This window comes from Trichoderma ghanense (genome assembly GCF_004382785.1).
Source record: "Trichoderma ghanense strain CCMA-1212 chromosome Unknown scaffold_3, whole genome shotgun sequence".
In the NCBI taxonomy this organism is placed as follows: Eukaryota; Fungi; Ascomycota; class Sordariomycetes; order Hypocreales; family Hypocreaceae; genus Trichoderma; species Trichoderma ghanense.
In genome coordinates, this window is record NW_027395666.1 from 247,152 (window position 1) to 262,995 (window position 15,844).

The 15,844-nt window shown below is 56.0% G+C and overlaps 6 protein-coding genes across 6 annotated transcripts; 2 read left to right on the forward strand and 4 right to left on the reverse strand.

The window, feature by feature from the left end:
- Positions 1 to 852: 852 nt before the first annotated feature.
- CCMA1212_003389 (Metal homeostasis factor ATX1) lies at positions 853 to 2,167 on the reverse strand (the record flags this gene model as incomplete). The annotated part of the gene is made up of 3 exons (XM_073700739.1): positions 853 to 1,010; positions 1,167 to 1,281; positions 2,162 to 2,167. The coding sequence occupies 3 exons, from the start codon at positions 2,165 to 2,167 to the stop codon at positions 853 to 855; spliced, it is 279 nt and encodes a 92-aa protein (XP_073560697.1).
- Positions 2,168 to 2,178: 11 nt separating this feature from the next.
- On the reverse strand, positions 2,179 to 3,561 carry CCMA1212_003390 (Non-specific lipid-transfer protein; the record flags this gene model as incomplete). The annotated part of the gene is made up of 1 exon (XM_073700740.1): positions 2,179 to 3,561. The coding sequence occupies one exon, from the start codon at positions 3,559 to 3,561 to the stop codon at positions 2,179 to 2,181; it is 1,383 nt and encodes a 460-aa protein (XP_073560239.1).
- Positions 3,562 to 4,371: 810 nt separating this feature from the next.
- On the forward strand, positions 4,372 to 4,740 carry CCMA1212_003391 (uncharacterized protein; the record flags this gene model as incomplete). Its single annotated transcript, XM_073700741.1, has 1 exon — positions 4,372 to 4,740. A coding segment is annotated over one exon (369 nt), but the record flags the coding sequence as incomplete, so codon positions are not given.
- A 440-nt stretch (positions 4,741 to 5,180) lies between these two features.
- On the forward strand, positions 5,181 to 5,960 carry CCMA1212_003392 (uncharacterized protein; the record flags this gene model as incomplete). The annotated part of the gene is made up of 1 exon (XM_073700742.1): positions 5,181 to 5,960. The coding sequence occupies one exon, from the start codon at positions 5,181 to 5,183 to the stop codon at positions 5,958 to 5,960; it is 780 nt and encodes a 259-aa protein (XP_073560241.1).
- Positions 5,961 to 6,471: 511 nt separating this feature from the next.
- CCMA1212_003393 (uncharacterized protein) lies at positions 6,472 to 9,073 on the reverse strand (the record flags this gene model as incomplete). The annotated part of the gene is made up of 2 exons (XM_073700743.1): positions 6,472 to 8,220; positions 8,339 to 9,073. The coding sequence occupies 2 exons, from the start codon at positions 9,071 to 9,073 to the stop codon at positions 6,472 to 6,474; spliced, it is 2,484 nt and encodes an 827-aa protein (XP_073560240.1).
- Positions 9,074 to 13,299: 4,226 nt separating this feature from the next.
- Positions 13,300 to 15,549, reverse strand: CCMA1212_003394 (Ribosome quality control complex subunit 1; the record flags this gene model as incomplete). Its single annotated transcript, XM_073700744.1, has 2 exons — positions 14,648 to 15,549; positions 13,300 to 14,588 (listed from the first exon to the last, which is right to left on the reverse strand). The coding sequence occupies exons 1-2, from the start codon at positions 15,474 to 15,476 to the stop codon at positions 13,300 to 13,302; spliced, it is 2,118 nt and encodes a 705-aa protein (XP_073560235.1). The 5' UTR covers positions 15,477 to 15,549.
- Between the last annotated feature and the right edge of the window lie 295 nt (positions 15,550 to 15,844).

Below are 15,844 nucleotides of genomic sequence, written 5' to 3' on the forward strand. Positions count from 1 at the left end.
ATTACAACTACCCTGTACTACGTACGCCAAATGTAAAGAAGGCGTCAATGCTTGTCTCAGAGCCCCCTCGAGCCCGGCTCTACGGAGGAGCCAGATGGAATCTAGATGCGGGGAAGAAGGAGGCTTGGAATCTGGACCCCAGAACCTGGTGCCTTGGCAAAGACCCAGAGGAAAGAGGTGAGCTATCAGATTGAGGCGCATCTGTTTCGTGTTTTGGATTTGGAGATGGGTAGGATAGGATGCAATGGGCGTCGTGCTTGACTCTACATAGGCACGGGTGAGTAGTGTCGTGTCTAGATAGATACTACGCAGAATCTGAGCATCTCGCTTCAGAGGGTTGGGGTCTCGGCGAATTGCCTTTCCTAGCAGGAGGGCGATGGGGTGGAAGCTGCACATGTTGTTGGTGATGATGAGCATGCTACCACCTGGCTTGGGCTGTGGCGGTCCGTATCTGCATGAAGTCGGGTTTCAGGATATCTCAGTTCTGAATTCTCATCCTCGTGTACTTGGTGGCTCCTTTGAATCCGAGCCTTTTGACCGGATGATGCATCCTTGGGCTTTCTACATCGCGTTCTTTGTTCTCCCTCCGGAGATGCGACGACCCCGGCGGAAGAACAGCACAGACAAGGGCAAACACATCCGCACGCAGAACCCCCCTTTTACAGACGTTCGGGACTTGGAACTCCAGAAGAAGAAGTCATTATTTCATTACTGAAAAGAGACGAAGCGCTGAATCGGTCGACAAACAAAACAAGTTCTTCTCCCGCTCCCCTTTCCCTCTTTCCTCTCCGTCTCGCGTCTTATCCGCACCCGCAGGCTAAATCATGTCTTTTTTTGCTCAACAGGCCCTCTCTACGCAGACACCTCGACAGACTGGGGGACGCCGTCGGCCGTCGCCGAGTTGATCTTCTTGCCCGTCTTGGCAATCTTGGTCAGGACCGTCTCGTAGGGCAGCGCGGTGACGACCTTTGCGCTCTGGTTCTCGAGGGAGACTTCGTAGCTTTCGACGCCTGCGCGACGCCACCACGTCAGTGCTCTGTTTTGTCTTTAGGGACGCAGAGAGTGCTGCCTTCTGCGCTCCATCGCAAGCGGAACGAGAAGAGGGGAGAGGAGGAGGAGGAGGAGGAGGGAGAGGGGAAGGGGGGGGGGGAGAAGACGGAACATACCCTCGAGCTTCTTGAGGACACGGTCGATGGCGCCGGAGCAGCCGCCGCAGGTCATGGTGACGTTGAACTCGTAGGTGTGCGTGTCAGACATGTTGTCTATTTCTCTCTTGTCTGTCTAGTTGTCGTTGTCTTGTGTGGATCGTGTCGACGTGGGATGTTGGTGTTGCGAAAGGGAAGACGATGCGCTAGATTTGGTGGTGGGTGGAAATGCTCGTTAGACTGACAAAAAGGCCGGATCTTGTATGATGGGAAATGCGACAAAGAACAGAAACCAACGGGTCTTGCTCTATATATGATGAGGCAGAGGGCTGACTTACCAGATGACAGCACGCAGCAGTTGTATTAATAATATGCTCTCTCTCTCTCTTTGTTGCGATCCTAATATATCCTGGGTGAGAAAGGATGTAGAGGCGACCTGCTCATCCTCTTGCGCTCTCGTCACCGCAGCGCGAATTGCGCCACACCTCGAGTGTCAAAAAGCCATCCAGGGGACTCGGCGGGAACGGCCCAAGTACAGTATACTTCTAGGTTCTCTGGAACAATGGGTGAGCTGGGAGGGTATTTGGAGGGGCTTGAGAGTACTGGGTACTTGAGTGAAGCGGGACAACAAGGACCCCGCCGGCGGGGGAGGCTGTTTTACAGTTGAAACTTGCTCACTCTCAGTTTTGAGGTGGTTTCAATTGCGGTTGAAACGGCAGATGATGGCCGAGAATAGGGGGGAGTAGCGCTTGATGTGACGGAATTGGGGGAGAGGCTCTTCTTTGATATGTCATTGATATGCCCTTTTTACGCTCTTTCTTTCAGCTTCTGAAACGTATCATTTTGTTTGATACTGAATACAGAGCAACTGGGGAAGCAAACATGATAATTCAAGGGCCGGCAAACGGTCCTGTATCGTCACTTGCCTCACCTCCCTCTAACACGGAGCCGATGCTCACCGAGGCCTTCATACATGACAACCATGCTCATGCTCATGCTCATCAACATACTCATACACGCATAGATCCATCAACTAGAACCGCGCCTCAACCTTGTTCAGCGTATCCTGCAGCGCCCAATCGTTCCTCGCCCGCCGACTCATGACCCCCTCCGCCTGCTCCCTCGTGAACCCCCTGGCCTCCACGGCCGGGTTGTATCCCAGCCCGTTGGCCTCCCCGACGGCCCTCGAGCCCAGCTTCGCCGGCGCAGCCTCCCCGTCGGCCCGCCTGTACACCGTCACGACGACCGCGCCCCCGAGCCCCAGGTTGTGCTGCAGGCAGTGCCGCGTGCCCTCGACGCCGCGGTTGGTCGCCCACCCGCGCAGGTGCCAGACCAGCTCGGCGCACTGCGCGATGCCCGTCGCCCCGAGCGGGTGGCCCTTGGAGATGAGCCCGCCCGAGGGGTTGACGAGGTACCTCCCGCCGTACGTCAGGTCGCCTCTGCGCACCAGCTCGTGCGCCTTGCCCCTGTCGCTGAGCCCGAGGGCATCGAGGGCCACCATCTCGTTTGCGCTGAAGCAGTCGTGCAGCTCCACCACCTGCACGTCGTCCCGCGCCGAGATGCCCGCCTCGCGCGTCGCCTCCTCCGCGGCCCGCCGCGTCATCTCGTAGCCCATCAGGTCGATGGCGCTGCCCGAGAAGACGCTCGCGCCGTCCGTGGCGAGGCACTGCCCGGCAATCTCCACGGCTTGCGCCCTCAGGTGCGGCCGCTTGTCCAGGAAGTCCCGCGACACGAGGATGGCCGCCGCGCCGCCGTCGGACGTCGGGCAGCACTGCAGCTTCGTCAGGGGCTCGTGGATGGCCGGCGACTGCAGGATCTCGTCGAGCGTGTACACCTGCTGGAACTGCGAGTACGGGTTGTTGGGCGAGTGCGCGTGGTTGACGCGCGCAATCTCGGCAAAGTCGCCGGCCGTCGCGCCGTACTTTTCGATGTACTCCCTGCCGGCGTTGCCAAACATCTGCGCCGCCCCGGGGGCTCCCGCGGCGACGCCCCTCGTCTCGGCCATGAGCTTGAGCGTCGTGCCCGTCGGGTTCTCGCGGTCCTTCCAGAAGCTCTGCAGGCTGCCCGGGTTCATCTTCTCGAAGCCGACGACCATGACGCAGTCGGCCGCGCCGCCGGCGATGAGCGTGCGCGCCATGGCCAGCCCCGTCGACCCCGTCGAGCAGTTGTTGTTGACGTTGTACACGGGGATCCCCGTCAGCCCGAACTGGTACAGCACGCGCTGCCCGCAGGTGCTGTCGCCGTAGCAGTAGCACGCCACGGCCTGGTCGACGTCGTCGTAGGTGATGCGCGCGTCCAGCAGCGCCTTGATGCCGGCCTCGAAGCCCAGCTCGGTGTAGTCGACCTTGCCGCGCGGCTTGATGAACTTGGTCATGCCCACGCCGAGGACGTAGACGGGCGACTTTTGCTTGGCCATGATGAAGATGTGAAGCTGATGATGATGATGATGGTGATGATGGTGATGATGGTGGTGGTGGTGATGATGATGAAGAGGATTGTAATCCCGCCCTTTTTTGCTCTTCAACCCATTCAGGCCCTCGTGAAAGTGATAGGAAACACACCACAAGTAACAGTAAATATCGCCCTGATATATGGATGTAGATTCATAATAATCTCAAATCAAGCCATCGTTGCAGAATGCGGGGAAACACGATCCGGGGGGTTGCTGATCAGGCCGGCGCACGAAGCCGAGGTAACGGCGGCCCGTCGATGCCCGTTGCATCAAACAACGAGAATTGCCTGTTTCGACACAGAAAAGGCAACATGTCTCACAAGCTTCGGGATCCGCCGTAGTTCTTCTTCCGAAAGGACGTCGTCGTCGTCGTCGATTGCTTTGTGGAACGAGGAATCAGCGAAGTCGACGTTACTCTACGAGTCAAAAAAAAAAAAAAAAAATCGTTTGTGCTGCTTCGACGAAATTGTATCTCATAAGCCCTTTTTCCTTCACGTCGATCAGATTACCCAGGAATATACGGAGGCATCAGCCACCAAAAGTTAAGTACCTTATGTCCTGAGGGGGGCTTGGAAAAGTGGCCACGCTAGGCCCGACCAGACCTCGAGCGCTGGCAGGCAGGCTGGGTACCAACAGACCGGCCAAATGCCCTCAAAAGCCACCTATTTCAATCTACCAGTAAACTTGGTAGCAACTTGAAGCTCTTCAGATAACACCAAACCAACGGCAAAAAAAAAAAAAAAAAAAAGGGATGACCTACGCCAAGTCAGACACACAGCCGTCAGAGGAGCCATCCTCGCCCTAAAAGCCACAACAGACCTCTCCTCAACAGCCAATAGCAGAGCTCCTCCAAGGCGTATCCGTCCGCCAGGTCAACCGCGTCTACAGCCGCGCCGTCAAGGCCCGGCTTCGATCTGTCAGCCCGGCCGCTACAGATTACGGATGCCCTTGTGGCTGACCGTCCAAAGAGCGGACGACCGAGGAAAAAGCCGCGGGTTGATGAAGCCTTGCAAGCTTACGTATAGCTTCAAGGAGGCCAAACGCGAATCGCTATGGGCTGGGAATCAAACAAAAAAAAAATTAAAAAAAAAAAAAAAAAAAAGCCAATGTGCTGATATATATACCTTGCCGGAGGGTCCTTGAGGAGGCCAGAAGGATTATCGGCCGAGAGTCTCGTCGTCTGTTTATTGGGCACTTCTGCTCAGTCAAGATGTGGAACTTGGATTACGCCGGCTGCACCGGCCGAGTCTCACGGATCCGAAGAATAATAGTATATCGGCCGAGTGTCAACACGTCTTCAATTGAAATCATCCGAGCGGCGATGCAAAGAATGTATATATAAAGCTCATTACCAGACTTGCTTGTCAATCTTCTCATTCTTCAGGACAGCTCTACATCAGAAGAGTCATTTTATTCCAATCATACCTCATTATTTGAACCAGCTCCCCAGTGTTGACGCCGCAGTGTTCATCTCACTTAAACAGACAACTCACCTCACCTCCACCAGCAACCCTTCTCTCTCTCAACAACCACATCCAAGATCTTGCCCCATCTTCATACAATTTGGTCATATTCACACAAACATGCACATCTTCATCTCCGGCGCAACAGGCCGCAACGGCAACATCGTCCTCTCCAACGCCCTCCTCCGCGGCCACTCCGTCACCGTCCTCGCCCGCAACCCATCCTCGTCCTCCCTCCCGTCCCATCCAAACCTGACCATCATCCAAGGTATACAGACCACACTCAAAAACACCGCAACCTCCCCCTCAGTCAACGCGATGCTAATGTTTCAAACAGGCACCCCCTTCTCACAACAAGACGTCCAAAAAGCACTGACAACCCCCCAACCCCCCACCGCCATAATAACAACCCTCAACCAGCGCCGCACATCCGAAAACCCCTTCTCCCCACTCTCCCCCGACTCTCCCCCCAATCTCCTCGCCACCACCACAAAAGTCCTCCTCGCAGCACTCACGGCCCTCCTCCAAACCCAGCCCCAGGTGTTTCCCAGCGAAGCAGCAGCCCCCAAGATCATCGTCAATTCCCTCTTTGGCGCGCGCGAATCATTCGACTCCCTCTTCTGGCCTGTTCGCGCGGTCATGCATCACAGCACCATGAAGTTTGCCATCAAGGATCACAATGAGATGGATCGGTTGATTCGCGAGAGCGGCTTCACGTTTGTGTTTGCGAGGGCGGCGAGGTTGATTGAGGGTTCGGCGGGGGAGGTCAGGGTTTGGCCGGATGATGGGAGGGGGTGCGGATGGAATGCGGTGGTCAGTAGGGAGAGCTTGGGGGCGTGGATGGTGAGTGCGGCGGAGAGTGATGAGTGGGATGGGAGAGCGCCTGTTTTGACCAGTTGATGCCTTGAGGAACAGGGCAAGATATGGGGGAGGGTTCAGGCTTGTTAGAGATGGTTCAATATGTGGTGCGTGGTTCGACAACTGTCTTTGGATTCGCAAGTAATAGCAAAAGGGGTAGTGGTGCAAGGGCAATAGATTGATCCAGTCCATATCATGTTTCCTTGCCCGAATCATGATGAACTGCTATTGTATAGTCCAAACACCAGGAGAAGAAGAGAAAGGTCAATGTTAAATCTGCTCAAAATTCACTCGCAGGGGTATCTCCATCTCACACAGTCTCCCATTCCCATAGGACCAAACCGAATTGACCGACCGTCATCCTCAGATCCGATATTCGCAAACAGTAGCCTTTAGATGAGCAACAAGTCGTCGTAAAGCATCGCTTATTCAAGCGTGAAAGAAGAAGAGACATGATGGGCCTTATTACAAGTCGGGACAGTAAAAGAAGGATTACAGAAGAAGAGAGAATCAAAGGCGTATTTAAAATGTGCAAACGTAAGACGACTGGGAATCAATCCCAACCATCCCACATGATCCAGCCGCCCAACTCCGCCGTCTCCGAATGGCCCCCCATGCCGTAGCCGTGCTGCACAAACGGCATCCTGCCGTGGCCATACGCCTCGTGCGGATACTCGTTGGCGCTGCCGCCCAAAGTCAAAGCGTGCAGCTTGTCCAAGGTCATGTTGCTCGCCCTCAGACAAGCTTCCAGCAGGCCATACAGATTCTTGGTGATCTCGTCGCTTCGAACATCGGCCCTCCTCACCGTCTCCAGCACGACCGCGATGCACAGGATGTCCTTGATGTCGCTGCCGCGAAGGAATCCAACCAGGAGATCAATAGTCTTCTGCACCGTGCCAATGAGCCGCGACGGCGACCACAGCATCAGGTCGTCCGGGACGTACGCCGGGAAGTCATCCGCGGGGCTGGGCGAGGCCCGTATGCCGTGCTGGGCGAGCAAAACGCCGTCGGCAGCGGGACGGACGGCCGGCTTGACAAAGTAGCAGACGCTCAACGAGGCTTGTATGACGTCCCGCCTCAACATCTGCACGTACATTTCGGACACGTCTCGAAAGTGCGGCAGCGTGTGGTCCAGGTCGTCCAGGTAGTTTAGAATCACCATGCAAGACCGCAGATACGCCCGCGAGATCTGCGACGGCGCGTCGGGGACCCCCATGGCAAAGGGTCGGTACAGGGCCAGCAAGGGCCGCCGCACGTGCATGTCGAGGACGACGCGGTCTCGCCAGAGCCTGCTCTTCTGCGCGTCGCTGAGGGACGCATGCCGCGGGAAGATGTAGTTGATGTCCTCCATGAACCGGTCGAGCTTCCCGCCCACGTCGAGCACCTCCTGGTAGTCGCGGATGGTATCGATGCGGTTGATCATGTGAGCCACCTTTATCCGCGTGGGGAGCGTCATGATGGTGTACATCTGTATTTGGCTGTCGGTTGCCTGGTCAAGGGGTCGAGACGGCGGCAGCTCCGTCATGTCGGGGAAGAGCTCGCTGTCGTCGACGTTGCGCGGCGGCCGGCAGGAATAGTCGCCGTCTCGGGTGAGACAGGGCATGTTGGCGGCGAGCGAGATGTACAGGTCCATGTCGAGGACGGTGAACCACAGCCTCCGTCGAAGCTCGCCCTGGAAGGGCGTCATGCGCGGCTCGAATTCCGAGGGGTCCCTGTGCAGACCCATGGACATGGCCATGCGCACGACGAAGCCCAGGTGGTTCCACGAATCCTGAGGCCGTTGGATAATCATCCTCTGGGCAACCAGCAGCAGAACCTCGACCTGCAGCGTCGCAAACTCCACGAGTTGCTTGCCCCTGAGGCTGTCGAGCCAGCTTCGAACAAGCGCACACGCAGTCGGGATGTGCACGCCCTCCACGCGCTCCTGGTGGCCCAGCCCCCTGGATTGGGTGTCGAATCTCGACGCTATCGCCAACACCGACAGCATCTGCGGCACAAACTGCTCCGGCTGCGGATGGCCTTGCCAGTACTGATTATACTGTTCCAGAAACGTCGGGGTGTGGAGGATCCTGTATTGCGTCTCCGAGGTGTCGAAATACGCCGCCATGAGGCGGTCACAGACTGCCTTCTTGGGCAAGATGTCCGTCATCCTCTTGTGGATGGGCATCATGGAGTCGACAAAGACGGTAATGGGAGTCAGAGACTTTGTGAGCTCGCTTCGCAAATGCCTATGCATTTTCTCAAAGCTGAGGAAGGGCTCCTGCCGGAAGTTGTGGGCTATATATGCCTTGGCATCATCAAACTAGAAGAAGAAAAGGGAGAGTCAGGAGTCAGCTTTTTGCGGCTAAAACTAGGGGGTGGAATCATAGAGATCGAGTTCACAACTGGCCCTCCCAAAGGGTTCAACGACGCCAACTTACCAGGTTCAGCAAAACCCGGGGGTCGTTCTGCCCAAAGTACCGCGTCCTCGTCGCCCTTTGTTTGACTGTCAATCCCCGTATCGTCTCTGGCGCCGCGGCGACGATGCTGCCCCTGCCGCTGCCGCCCTCGGCTCTGCTGGGGCTCCGCTCGAGTATCTGCTTCTCCAGGCGCTCCATGCGAATGGACAGCTCCTCGAGCAAAGGGAGGCTGGTGGGATCGCTCGCCTTTGCGGGCCTCGGAGCGGCAGCATCGCCGTACGAGGCGGCCAGCGCAGGCAGCGCGCTGTGCGAGTAGTTGCGCTTGGCCGGGCGGCCTGGCTCGGCTCCCTCAGCGTCTGAGCCGTCGGACAGGTTGGCCGAGTCCTGGTCGGGAGCGTACCTGCACGGACGGTTGGACTTTTGGCACTGCGAGCAGGGGCAGAGCCGGTCGCAGCGAAGCTTTCGTTTGCGACACTCGGTGCAGGACTTGACGGGCCTGGGCCGCTTGACGCTGCGCTGCTGCTGCTGCTGCTGCTGAGGCTGTGATGATTGCTGCTGTTGTGACGGCTGGTTTGGTGGTTGATCCTGCTGCTGCTGAAGCTGTTGTTGCTGCTGCTGCGACTGTAGCTGTGCCTGTGACGACGACGCGCCGACGAGATGCTGGTGCGGCTGCTGTCGCGGCGAGGGCTGCTGAGACATCGACGAGGTGTCGTAGGGACTCGCTCCGTCACTGGGATTCGAGGCATCGACGCCCATGGCCGGCGACTGCGACTGCGTCGCCCTGGGGTCCGAGACGGATGGAAACGTATGCATTGAGGCCGTCCAGAGGGGGGGCAGGAGAGGGGAGGCGATGGGGGGGGCAGAGGCGGATGATGGATGGATTGGGACAAATGGACGAGTAACGGACGGGCGAGGGCTGGGCGGCCGAGTGATTCGGCCGATCGGAGAAGGGGGTCAAGGAGAGGGTCGCATCAGCCAGTCAACCTTGGAATGGGCTGCGATGTGATTTGATGTCAAGGAGACGAGGCCGGTCGCTTATCTCACGGCAGCACGACAAGCATCAACCATCCTGGGGGGAGGACACGGACAGCCAAGGGGATTCTGACGCGGGTGCGATGGCGGCAAAGGAGTGGGTAGGATGGATGGATGGATGGATGGAGGCAGTCGAGGGAAGGGGGAGGCGTGCTCAAACGAGGCTCTTCTGGAGACTGTCTGTCGTCTGCGTCAGTCTCAGCCTCTTGTCTCTGCCGTGGTCTCTGTGTCTTTCTCTGCCGTCTTTCTCTGCCTCGGTCCCGCTCTCTTCTCCTGGCAATCACACCCTTCTCACGAAGCAACAAAGGAGAAGAAGAGCTGCTTCTGCTTCTCACGCTCTTGTTCCTGGTTTCCCCCTCGACAAGCACCAAGTCACAGAAGAGAGGAACCAAGATTGCGGTCCGATCCAAAGCTCCGTCCTGCTGTGCGCCCTCAGACTCTCAGGTATCAAGCAACTGACTGCCGTCGAGACGCTGAACCTGCGGTTCGGGCGCATCCAATGTCACATTCGCTGGCCAGGGAATGCAGAAGAGAGGTGTTCGGTGTTCAACTGTAATAATAGGGAAAAAAAGACGGGCTGCGTATGGCTGAGGTTGTGATCGGCGGGCTGGCGACTAGCTGCCCACGGCTTGCCTGGCTCTAGACCTGTAGCAGTAAAAGCGGCTGCGAGAACCCATGTCATAAACGCCGGAGCAATCCGTGCCTTGTCTGCTTTTGTAAGACATCTGGCCGGTCTGGTTCTTTCTCTTTTTCCGTCAGAGTGCTAGTTTATGATTATTATTATTTATTTATTTTGTTTTTTCCTTCCTTAATTTTTTTTAATTTGGATTTTCTCCCTCCGGCTGGCATCTGACCAGTCATGAGCAGCGGAATACTAGCTTGTACTATTAGCTGGTCTAAGATTCGTAGCGAGGCTTTTGGGCTCGGCCGAACCGCCACCCTGCCTATGTCTTGTCCTGTTCTGTCTTGTCTTGCTCTTCTTTCGTCTGCTCCGAGTGGGGGGACCAGCCCAGCCGCGACTACTACTGAAAGAGAGAAGATAAAGGTACCAATTATGAAGTGAGATACTACGAGCCTCGGACATGGATCGCGGTTGCAGACGAACGCTTATTGCCGGATATCTACGTGATGGGGTCTCGAGACAGACGAGACGAGCTCGAGGCCGAGATGTTGCAACGTACGGTCAAGGATAGGACAACTTGTCGTGAGCTGTCCCGGCTTCAGCACGTCATCACTCGGGACAGCCATTGTCTTTGGTGAGCTCAAGCAATGGAGCTATACATGTTACCTTTGACGATGCTGTCCACGACCCGATATAGACGCCCTCTCAGTCCCGGCTCTTCTGGTGAGACGAACCGGCACACAAGCTCTTACGTCCTTTGAAGCCTCCAATCAATCAAAGCGGCAGGGCAACTGGAACTCTATCCATGTCTCTTCGTTCTCACCATCCCGTCAGCAGCAGCTCGCAACCCGCCAAAACCTGTACTTCAAGATTCCAGCTTCCAGCTCCTTGTATCCCTGGAACCCAGCGCCTTGCAGCCGCAGCAGGGGCGCTCCGCACGAGGATTTGATTATTACAGGTGGACTGCGTGCATGTACATACATGCATACCGCAGGGTGACGGCATCGAAATGGCAAAGACTGCCGTCGAACCCTGCCAGACTGGGGTTCTTTTAGATCAATCTTCCATCATCATCCTCGGCAGATGCCACGAAAACGGGCAATAACATGAAGTTTAACTCACACAGAGAACAAGAACTTGATACCTACCCTGTCCTCAAAGCCTCGAAGCCACCACCAACTCGGCCATGTTTGCGGACCAAACCTCCGGCTCATTGCACCATCTTAGCCATCTCCCAATAGCATCATCCCCTGGCGTCTCTCTACGGGTAGCTTCCAGTCGTTCTCACTTTTCTCTTTGTCTTTCTCATTCTCTCATCATTCTCTCATCTCTTCTGCGTCTAAACTAGTGCTTCTTTAAGCCAAGCCTCACTCCTCATCCCTCACTCTAGCTCTAGTCCCGCCTCCTCCCGGCCGAGAGACAGAGAACGTACAACCCTCTCTCACCCGGGACCGGGGGGATCCAGAATAGTTCTTCTCTGACTCCCCCTCCAAGGCCGCCCGTTAGCTGGTCCGTAAATGTCAGTCCAAAGGGGGGAGGGGGGAAGCCCTGCAACGAATAGCCTTGGGATCGTCGATGCAACTAAAGCGGGCCTTTTTTTGGCCATTGCTGGAAACCAAAGAAGAGAAGGACGTGGCACAGTGCTCGGCCGAGGCATTTCTTTTACTGTACGAGATCTGAGACCCCATTGCCGAGGTGCCTACTGTTTGTTGAGCGGCCTTGTTGGCATTATTCCGCCGAAAAGCCTACATACTCAAGCGACCCCGACAACATCCTCCGTCTTTGTCTCTCTTTCTCATTTCATCAGATATCATTTCCCGCGCTCGCATACCTTACTTGCACATATAGCGAGTCAAGCTTCCGACCCCTTGATTGGCCCTCTGGCCTATATTACACCACCCCTTCATTTCTCCGCCGCCTTCGTCTTGAGCCCTCAGCAAAGGCGGTTTAACCGTCAAAAGGCCTACTGCATTCGTCCACGCGCAGAGCAAGAGCAAGGGTCCTCTTCTCAGCTGTGTCCGACAACTGTGAGTTCCATCATTCGCGCGCGGGACATGGTCCACTAGGTAGTTAGCGATGGAGTTGCAGCCATCCTGTTCGACAAGACAGGACTGAGAGGGCACGAACAACAAGAATGCTTTCGGCCGGATAACTGCGCGCAAAGACAAGCCCAGGTCCTCTTGCCAAGACGTGTCAAGCTCACATCCGATTGTCTGTTTCTCTTCCTTGGCACAGTTGAATCACGTTCGCAATACTCTCGTGCACTTAACCAACTCCTACCAGCTTTCAAGTATGTAGTACATCGCTCAAAGCCATCGCTCCCCCAAATTTCTGATTCATGTTTCCTTTTTCTTGCCGAAAGCTGAGACCACGTCCCATTTTTCTTCGGCCGGAACCTATTAATGAACCCCGAAAATCACGAAAAGGGCGGCAGTTGTCTTCCTTTCTTCCAGTGCTTCCACGCCCCCCCTCCCCCCAAGCCACTCAGCACCGTGACAACTAGAAAACATAAGATTGAGACAATTCTTCGTTCAGCCAATCCCAGGCCGATTGGTGCAAGTGCCGTGCTTACTGTCATCTCTCATCTTGGTGCCGGTAGGGTTGTGAGCGTCGTGATTGGACTGTCTGAGCGGAATGACAATCCGTCCTTAATATGTGCGTGTGTGTGTGCGTGTGTGTGTGCGTGTGTGTGTGTCTGTCTCATTTTCTGCTTCGAAGGGGTCTAGAATTTCTTTCTTCTTTCGAGTTTGTGACAACGGCATGGCCTGCTTGCCATGCGTTAGAGACGGCTTACACACTGCATCCAACCCGCTTCAACCTTGACAAGTGAGCCGCCCAGTCTCTATAATCACAGTCGCCTTACCTTACCCTGCCTTACCTGCCTACTTCATACCTTGCATTATCATCACAACAAGCCATAGTGCAGACCCTTCGCGCACTCCGCAGTGACATTCTCAACACGTGCGTAGCATGATGTGAACTTGCTCTCCAGAGCTGAAAGAGCAATAAGCCCCGAATTAGTAAAAAGGAGATAACTAGCAGAGGCACACGGTGCACGGGACATGGGGTTAGATAGATAGGCCATCTAGGGAAAAGGAAAGAAAGATATGATATGTAGATAGCGGCACGGAATTTTCCATCGGCAGTTGCACTTTTTAACATGACATGTCCTATTCCCCTGTCCATCTCACCTTACTACTCCTACAACGATAGTCGTACACTGTCTCAGCTTTCTTCTATACATCCAACAGCAACATCTCGGTACCAGGGTAGTAGATGACTACACCAACAAACGCTCACCAAGGGAACAGGGCATTCCTCCCGCCCATTATTCCCGCCGACCCTCCTCAGAAGGCCACGCCCCCGGAAGATCCGCCGTTCCCGAGCCATCGCCGTCCTCCTCCTCCTCCTCCTCCTCCCAGTCATACTGCTCGCCAGCGGCATCGTCTCCCCCCGTCACGTCCGCTGCCGCCGCGCCCCCTCCAAAGCCAAACATCCGGATGAGCGCGCGGATCATCCCCCGGTCTTCGTTGCTCACCGGCACGGCTTCCCCGGCAGCGCCGCCCTCGGCCTCGCGATTCTCGTTAAGAAACGCCCCGTTCTGGAGCTCGTCCACCAGCCGGTCCTCGTCCTCGTGCGTCGCCGGAGGGACCCGCCGCGCGAGGAAGTCTTCGAGCTGTGCTATCCTGGCATCGAGTCGCTGCGAGCTTGGCACTGCTTCCCGCCGCCCCTCAAGCCAGGGGAGTCTGCATCCATCTGCTGTGAAGATGTTATCGTCCTGCGCCGGTGGCAGGGGGTCGAATTCGTAGTTGGGCTGTTGCTCCAGCATCTTGCGTGGCACCAGCGCCAGCAGTGAGGTCTGCCCGTCGATGTAGGCCAGCCGGGCGGCACCCAGGTCAATCGGGAGCTTGTCCTGTGGCAGAGCCTTTGCGTCGACCCGGCCGAGGCCCTTGGCCACATCCTTCAAAAGCTCGACGGCCCGAGGGTTGTTCCACAAATCCTTGGCCAAATACAGGTACAGCTTCACCCAAAAGGCACTCGTGTCCGACTCGGCATTGATGCCCCAGACAGACGGTGGTGCGTCGAGGTTAAGCTCTTGGAACAGTGCGCAGTATAGCCAGGGCACTCGCTGTATGCCCTCGGCGAGATGCTCTCGCGCCTTCTTCTCATCGCCAATCTGCAAGTCAGCCAACACTCGGCTCTGCAGGATGTACGCCGTGTCTTCCCGGCTGCCCTCCGGGTCCAGCTGATTCAAGAAATCGAGAAGCCAGTCCGCCTCGTAGGCCCTGATGGCTAAAAAGTGAATCATATGCCTCATCGCATAAGGATCAGTACGATCCAGAGTGTAGAGGAGTTTGGCCCATTCCAGCGCGGTCCTGTAGGTCCCTTTCCTGATGAGACTCTTGATGTAGTGGTATCCCGCCAGCCACAGTTGACGGTTCTCCGGCCGCCTAAAGTTCAGACGAGCCGTTCCCTGTTCGAGGTGCTGTTTGAATGACGGAGGAGCTACTCGTCCAAAGCTGAACAAGGCGCGCTCACACAGCTCTGAGGCGAGCGCCATGTTTTGATCTTGCTTCGCCACATTGCTCACTTGTAGCAAAGTCGATACATGGTAGGCTATCCACCAGCATTAGCGGATTTCTAAACGAATCGAGGGGGAACACTGGGCTTCTTACGGTATTTGATGAGAAGATGCACCATCCTCATCGGATCCCCCATCTGCACCTGTGCGAAAAACATGTGCTGCGTTCGATCGTACTCTTGGTTGTGAAAATAGGCGAACTCGACTCCCGTTCCATCGTACGTCTTGCCGAGCTCCTTCATAATGAGGCCGCCAGGCGAGCCCATCGGCCAGTGCTCTCTTCCCTGGATGAATATGTTGCGCCTGCGAGAGACTTCGGGAAGCTTGCGAACCCCTGGCGGCCCTCGCAGAAACGTCTCCAGATCCACATTCTGCGGCATCAGACCTTGGCGGCGCTGCTCCGCTTCCTCTGCGTGCGCCGATTCAATGGTCTCGCGGCCAAACAGATTTCGCATCTCATGGACCTCTTTGAGATTGTAGAGGTTCATCTTGAAGAGGCCATTGGATGTCAGGGTGCTGCCTGGAGCAGAGGCTGCCTGAGGCTTCGGCTCAATCTTCAATTCCCTAATGGCCCTGTCGATTTCATCATCGTCCTCCGTGTGTTCGACATCCTGGTTCGGAGCTGCTGCCTTCTTCTTGCTCTTCTTCTTCTTCTTCTTGTTCTTCCGGCTGGTAGCTATAGGAGCTGGCGTGTCTGGAACTGGTGCTTGCTCTTTGCTCTCGTCAGCATCGTCGGCTTCCACCTCATCTTCATCTTCGGCCTCCTCCTCCAGGAGCGCAGCGAACAGATTTGGCCGAGGTTTTGCCACTGCAGGAGCGCCCTCGTCATCGTCTCCGTCGTCATCACTGCCCTCGGGCTCTGGGATAGCCTTGGCTTCCAGTTCCCGCTGCTTCTGCAGCTTTCGAAGCTGTCTTGTCGACATGTCTGAGTGTGATTTCCCCGCGGACCAGGGCAAGGATGGAGTGAATGAGGACGCAGAGCGGATGGGAAACCAACTGAAAAAAGAGAAGCTCGCAGAGTGTGGAATATGAGAGTCAAGGTAAAAATACCGGAAAGGCTGCTGAGAGTATTGATGTGAAATGAAAGGTGATGGAAGCCACAAGCTGAGGTGTATTGAATGTGATTTAGGTTAGTAGCACTGGCAACTGCTAAAATATCTGATGCTTTGATGCGTCACGCCGCCTTGCGCCTAGCGGGGCTGGGCGGCGAAACTCTTGTCATCTTCGACATGATGGAAGCTTTTCCCCCTCATCACCGCAAAACCATCGCCACGACACTTCACATTGTGAG